Source organism: Ammodytes marinus, assembly GCF_949987685.1.
Source record: "Ammodytes marinus genome assembly, contig: scaffold_97, whole genome shotgun sequence".
In the NCBI taxonomy this organism is placed as follows: domain Eukaryota; kingdom Metazoa; phylum Chordata; class Actinopteri; order Uranoscopiformes; family Ammodytidae; genus Ammodytes; species Ammodytes marinus.
The window spans coordinates 24917-32416 of NW_027648089.1; the positions used below are offsets into that span (position 1 = coordinate 24917).

General features: G+C 45.4%; 1 protein-coding gene across 1 annotated transcript in view; it reads left to right on the forward strand.

Moving 5' to 3' along the window:
- Window positions 1–3763, forward strand: part of LOC307270633 (molybdopterin synthase catalytic subunit) — a gene marked incomplete at its 3' end in the record, with an annotated part of 4421 nt that extends 658 nt beyond the window's left edge. Inside the window, 6 exon segments of the mRNA XM_080054514.1 lie at window positions 39–152; window positions 1445–1503; window positions 1505–1559; window positions 1562–1601; window positions 2686–2809; window positions 3635–3763. Of these exon segments, the coding sequence (XP_079910640.1) occupies window positions 47–152; window positions 1445–1503; window positions 1505–1559; window positions 1562–1601; window positions 2686–2809; window positions 3635–3763 (513 nt within the window). The 5' untranslated portion in view covers window positions 39–46.
- Window positions 3764–7500: the final 3737 nt, after the last annotated feature.

A 7500-nucleotide genomic window follows, 5' to 3' on the forward strand; every position in this document is an offset into this window, starting at 1 on the left:
GTCAACAACCTTTAATATGATTGGTCCGTTGTGTTCAGAGCCAGTGATGTCACAGAGAGACGTCTTCAAGCTGAGCCCTGATTGGCTGTCAGTCCAGGAAGTGGTGGACGCCGTCAGCAGCCCAACATGTGGAGCCGTGTCTCTGTTTATAGGTCTCACTCTCATATCCACAGACAGACAGACAGACAGACAGATGCACAGAACAGACAGAGACAGACACACAGACACACAGACACACAGACACAGACAGACAGACAGACACAGACACACAGACACACAGACACACAGACAGACACACAGACACACAGACAGACAGACAGACACACAGACAGACACACAGACACACAGACAGACAGACAGACAGACAGATGCACAGACAGACAGATGCACAGACACAAACAGAGAATAACACACACAAAATAATACACACACTATATTTTTAAATTTCAAATATTTCATCTTAATATGTGAAATGACGTGTGTGTGTGTGTGTGTGTGTGTGTGTGTGTGTGTGTGTGTGTGTGTGTGTGTGTGTGTGTGTGTGTGTGTGTGTGTGTGTGTGTGTGTGGTGTGTGTGTGTGTGTGTGTGTGTGTGTGTGTGTGTGATTGTGTGTGTGTTTCTCTGTGTCTTACTGTATGTGTCTCTGTCTCTCTCTCTCTGCTTGTGTGTGTGTGTGTGTGTGTGTCTCTGTGTTTCTCTCTGTGTGTTACTGTGTGTGTGTGTGTGTTTCTGTGTGTGTGTGTGTGTGTGTGTGTGGTGTGTGTGTGTGTGTGTGTGTGTGTGTGTGTGTGTGTGTGTTTACTGATCTAAGTGCCACCAGGCCTGACATTTTGATAATAGATGAGCACCGTAGAAAAGTGCACATCCTGGAGGTAGCCTGCACCTTTGACTCAAGTTTAGAGGAGGCTTATTTAACTAAGCTGGTGAAATATTACCCTCTAGTACAGACAATTAACTCCATGGGCTACAACTGTCATTTACTTGTGTTCATTTTGGCAGTCTAGGCCATGTGCATAGGCTTGTCACTAGTGGTCTTAGGATTGTCGGCCTTACAAAAACAAGCGCAAAACAGCTTGCCAAATACTGCTCAGTGTCCTCCATCATTGGCAGTCGCCATATTTGGAGGAGAAGGTGTTGTGTGTACCCATAATATCAGCTGTTTGACTGGCATTGGCCACGTTTCAGAGTTGTGTCGGAGAAAACTTTGCATCTATGACATTTGTGTCCTTATGTATATTATTATTAATTGTGGGCGCAAATAAAGTACTAAAAATGTGTGTGTGTGTGTGTGTGTGTGTGTGTGTGTGTGTGTGTGTTTCTCTCTCTGTGTGTGTGTGTGTGTGTGTGTGTGTGTGTGTGTGTGTGTGTGTGTGTGTGTGTGTGTGTGTGTGTGTGTGTGTGTGTGTGTGTGTGTGTTCTCTCTCTGTGTGTGTGTGTGTGTAGGAACGACCCGTGAGGACCTGATTGAAGGCAGGAAGGTGATTGGTTTAGAATACTCAGCCGTACGATCTGATGGTCCAATCAGAATTCAGCAAACTGTGTGATGACATCAGAGCCCGCTGCCCAGTGTGGAGAAAATCTGCATCCACCACCGCCTGGGGTCAGTGTGTGTGTGTGTGTGTGTGTGTGTGTGTGTGTGAGACTGTGTGTGAGTGAGTGAGTGAGTGAGTGAGTGAGTGAGTGAGTGAGTGAGTGAGTGAGTGAGTGAGTGAGTGAGTGAGTGAGTGAGTGAAAGACTGTGTGTGTGTGTTTGCAGGGGCGCAACTACCCACTTTCTGGGGGTATGCAGACACTTTTTTTTTTAATAATTCATAATTCAATGTGGGCCGCCATATATGTTTAATACAGAGCAGTGGTTCTTGCACTTTGAGAACCACTGCTCTGTATGTCTCTCGTCTCTCGCCCCTCTCTCTCTCTCTCTCTCTGTATTAACCCTCTCTCTCTCTCTCTCTCTCTGTATTAACCCTCTCTCTCTCTCTCTGTGTGTGTATTAACCCTATGTCTCTCTCTCTCTGTATTAACCCTCTCTCTCTCTCTCTCTCTCTCTTCTCTGTATTAACCCTATGTCTCTCTCTCTGTGTATTAACCCTCTCTCTCTCTCTCTCTCTCTCTCTCTCTCTCTGTATTAACCCTATGTCTCTCTCTCTCTGTATTAACCCTATGTCTCTCTCTCTCTCTCTCTGTATTAACCCTATCTCTCTCTCTCTCTCTCTCTGTATTAACCCTATGTCTCTCTCTCTCTCTGTATTAACCCTATGTCTCTCTCTCTCTCTCTCTCTCTCTGTATTAACCCTATCTCTCTCTCTCTCTCTCTCTCTCTCTGTATTAACCCTATGTCTCTCTCTCTCTCTCTCTCTCTCTCTGTATTAACCCTATCTCTCTCTCTCTCTCTCTCTCTCTCTGTATTAACCCTATCTCTCTCTCTCTCTCTCTCTCTCTCTGTATTAACCCTATGTCTCTCTCTCTCTCTCTCTCTCTCTGTATTAACCCTATGTCTCTCTCTCTCTCTCTCTCTCTCTGTATTAACCCTATGTCTCTCGCCCCCCTCTCTCTCTCTCTCTCTGTATTAACCCTATGTCTCTCTCTCTCTCTCTCTCTCTCTGTATTAACCCTATGTCTCTCGCCCCCCTCTCTCTCTCTCTCTCTCTGTATTAACCCTATGTCTCTCTCTCTCTCTCTCTCAGGTGGGTGGAGGTTGGTCAGGCCAGCGTTGTCATGGCGATCTCCTCTCCTCATCGTCATGACGGCCAGCAGGCGATTCAACACGGGATCAGCCGACTGAAAGCTCATGTTCCCATCTGGAAGAAGGTCTGTCTGTCTGTCTGTCTGTCTGTCTGTCTGTCTGTCTGTCTCTCTGTCTGTCTGTCTGTCTGTCTGTCTGTCTGTCTGTCTGTCTGTCTGTCTCTCTGTCTGTCTGTCTGTCTGTCTGTCTGTCTGTCTGTCTGTCTGTCTGTCTGTCTGTCTGTCTGTCTGTGTCTCTGTCTGTCTGTCTGTCTGTCTGTCTGTGTCTCTGTCTGTCTGTCTGTCTGTCTGTCTGTGTCTCTGTCTGTCTGTCTGTCTGTGTCTCTGTCTGTCTGTCTGTCTATCTGTGTCTCTGTCTGTCTGTCTGTCTGTGTCTCTGTCTGTCTGTGTCTCTGTCTGCCTGTCTGTCCGTCTATCTATCTATCTATCTATCTATCTATCTATCTATCTATCTATCTATCTATCTATCTATCTATCTATCTATCTATCTATCTATCTATCTATCTATCTATCTATCTATCTATCTATCTATCTATCGATAGATAGATAGATGTCCATAGTTTTTACAGAACATATTCTGAAAACCGCATTTATTGTATTTAATAAATCAGGTCTTTAACGATGTCTTTAGCTCTTTATATATATTGACTTTCATCATGTTTTTAAGATCATCTATTTCTGATTATTATTATTATTTTTTAAGATATTTTTTTGGTCATTTTTCTGCTTTATTGATAGTGTAGAGACAGAGTTGAAATGGGGCAGAGAGGGGAGTGACATGCAGAGAACGACCGCGGCTGGCCGAGGCCCATGAGGCCCATGGAGCCCATGGAGCCCATGGGGCGAGTCTATTTCTGATTATTAACTCTGTGTTTGTTGATCTGTCTCCAGGAGGTTTATGACACACAGGAGTCCAGCTGGAAGGAAAACGCTGAGTGTTCCTGGGCGTCGCCAAAGAATACACCTCAGCCAATCACAGCACAGACACACGATGATGTCATCAATAAACCTCTGAACTGAACTGATAGAACGGCTGGGTGTCAATCTGTGTGTGTGTGTGTGTGTGTGTGTGTGTGTGTGTGTGTGTGTGTGTGTGTGTGTGTGTGTGTGTGTGTGTGTGAGTGTGTGTGTGTGTGTGTGTGTGTGTGTGTGTGTGTGTGCGCACTACACAGTTTCAGAGGAGGAGAGGGTTCTATTTGCAGACCCATGGGGGAGCAGAATACTCTACCTTCTTCTTGGTTTAGTTTTACTGGCGGCGAATCACCTTCCCTCACTGAATGAAGTCGTAAACAACGTCAAACAATAACAGACACAGTTTCCAGCGGTTATGGTGCCAGTAGACAGTAACATGGTTATGGTGCTAGGAGACAGTAACATGGTTATGGTGCCAGTAGGAGACAGTAACATGGTTATGGTGCCAGTAGGAGACAGTAACATGGTTATGGTGCCAGGAGACAGTAACATGGTTATGGTGCTAGGAGACAGTAACATGGTGCTAGGAGACAGTAACATGGTTATGGTGCTAGGAGACAGTAACATGGTGCTAGGAGACAGTAACATGGTTATGGAGACAGTAACATGGTTATGGTGCTAGGAGACAGTAACATGGTTATGGTGCTAGGAGACAGTAACATGGTTATGGTGCCAGTACACAGTAACATGGTGCCAGGAGACAGTAACATGGTGCTAGGAGACAGTAACATGGTTATGGTGCCAGGAGACAGTAACATGGTTATGGTGCTAGGAGACAGTAACATGGTTATGGTGCCAGTACACAGTAACATGGTGCCAGGAGACAGTAACATGGTGCTAGGAGACAGTAACATGGTTATGGTGCCAGTACACAGTAACATGGTTATGGTGCCAGTAGGAGACAGTAACATGGTTATGGTGCCAGGAGACAGTAACATGGTTATGGTGCTAGGAGACAGTAACATGGTTATGGTGCCAGTAGACAGTAACATGGTTATGGTGCTAGGAGACAGTAACATGGTTATGGTGCTAGGAGACAGTAACATGGTTATGGTGCTAGGAGACAGTAACATGGTTATGGTGCTAGGAGACAGTAACATGGTTATGGTGCTAGGAGACAGTAACATGGTGCCAGGAGACAGTAACATGGTTATGGTGCCAGGAGACAGTAACATGGTTATGGTGCCAGGAGACAGTAACATGGTTATGGTGCTAGGAGACAGTAACATGGTTATGGTGCCAGGAGACAGTAACATGGTTATGGAGACAGTAACATGGTTATGGTGCCAGTAGGAGACAGTAACATGGTTATGGTGCCAGTAGACAGTAACATGGTTATGGTGCCAGGAGACAGTAACATGGTTATGGTGCCAGGAGACAGTAACATGGTTATGGTGCCAGGAGACAGTAACATGGTTATGGTGCTAGTAGACAGTAACATGGTTATGGTGCCAGTAGGAGACAGTAACATGGTTATGGTGCCAGTAGGAGACAGTAACATGGTTATGGTGCCAGTAGACAGTAACATGGTTATGGTGCTAGGAGACAGTAACATGGTTATGGTGCCAGGAGACAGTAACATGGTTATGGTGCCAGTAGACAGTAACATGGTTATGGTGCCAGTAGACAGTAACATGGTTATGGTGCCAGGAGACAGTAACATGGTTATGGTGCCAGTAGGAGACAGTAACATGGTGCCAGTAGGAGACAGTAACATGGTTATGGTGCTAGGAGACAGTAACATGGTTATGGTGCTAGGAGACAGTAACATGGTTATGGTGCCAGTAGGAGACAGTAACATGGTTATGGTGCCAGGAGACAGTAACATGGTTATGGTGCCAGTAGACAGTAACATGGTTATGGTGCCAGTAGACAGTAACATGGTTATGGTGCCAGGAGACAGTAACATGGTTATGGAGACAGTAACATGGTTATGGAGACAGTAACATGGTTATGGTGCCAGTACACAGTAACATGGTGCCAGGAGACAGTAACATGGTTATGGTGCTAGGAGACAGTAACATGGTTATGGTGCCAGTACACAGTAACATGGTGCCAGGAGACAGTAACATGGTTATGGTGCCAGTAGACAGTAACATGGTTATGGTGCCAGTACACAGTAACATGGTTATGGTGCCAGTAGGAGACAGTAACATGGTGCTAGGAGACAGTAACATGGTTATGGTGCCAGTACACAGTAACATGGTTATGGTGCCAGGAGACAGTAACATGGTGCCAGGAGACAGTAACATGGTTATGGTGCCAGGAGACAGTAACATGGTTATGGTGCTAGGAGACAGTAACATGGTTATGGTGCCAGGAGACAGTAACATGGTTATGGTGCTAGGAGACAGTAACATGGTTATGGTGCCAGGAGACAGTAACATGGTTATGGTGCCAGGAGACAGTAACATGGTTATGGTGCCAGTAGGAGACAGTAACATGGTTATGGTGCTAGTAACATGGTTATGGTGCAGGAGACAGTAACATGGTTATGGTGCCAGTAGACAGTAACATGGTTATGGTGCCAGTAACATGGTTATGGTGCCAGGAGACAGTAACATGGTTATGGTGCCAGGAGACAGTAACATGGTTATGGTGCCAGTAGACAGTAACATGGTTATGGTGCCAGGAGACAGTAACATGGTTATGGTGACAGTAACATGGTTATGGTGCTAGGAGACAGTAACATGGTTATGGTGCCAGTAGGAGACAGTAACATGGTTATGGTGCCAGTAGGAGACAGTAACATGGTTATGGTGCCAGTAGGAGACAGTAACATGGTTATGGTGCCAGTAGGAGACAGTAACATGGTTATGGTGCTAGGAGACAGTAACATGGTTATGGTGCCAGTAGACAGTAACATGGTTATGGTGCTAGGAGACAGTAACATGGTTATGGTGCTAGGAGACAGTAACATGGTTATGGTGCCAGGAGACAGTAACATGGTTATGGTGCCAGTAACATGGTTATGGTGCCAGTAGTAGACAGTAACATGGTTATGGTGCCAGTAGGAGACAGTAACATGGTTATGGTGCTAGGAGACAGTAACATGGTTATGGTGCTAGGAGACAGTAACATGGTTATGGTGCCAGTAGGAGACAGGAACATGGTTATGGTGCCAGTAGGAGACAGTAACATGGTTATGGTGCTAGGAGACAGTAACATGGTTATGGTGCCAGTAGGAGACAGTAACATGGTTATGGTGCTAGGAGACAGTAACATGGTTATGGTGCTAGTAGACAGTAACATGGTTATGGTGCCAGGAGACAGTAACATGGTGCCAGTAGGAGACAGTAACATGGTTATGGTGCCAGTAGGAGACAGTAACATGGTTATGGTGCCAGGAGACAGTAACATGGTTATGGTGCCAGTAGGAGACAGTAACATGGTTATGGTGCCAGTAGGAGACAGTAACATGGTTATGGTGCCAGTAGGAGACAGTAACATGGTTATGGTGCCAGGAGACAGTAACATGGTTATGGTGCCAGGAGACAGTAACATGGTTATGGTGCTAGGAGACAGTAACATGATTATGGTGCCAGGAGACAGTAACATGGTTATGGTGCCAGTAGACAGTAAAATACGTCAGTTTGTTAAGGGTCCCAAGTGGCCAGGACGGTGGTACAAAGGAGATGTTGAGGTAGAAGATGAATGAAGCAACGAAGCTTTGTGTACATCTTCCCAAATCCGTCTGTTTAATTCACAATTATCACAAGTAGGTCAATCACATGCAAATGTAAATAAATATATAAATAAAACAAAAATAGTTAATGCAAATTTTG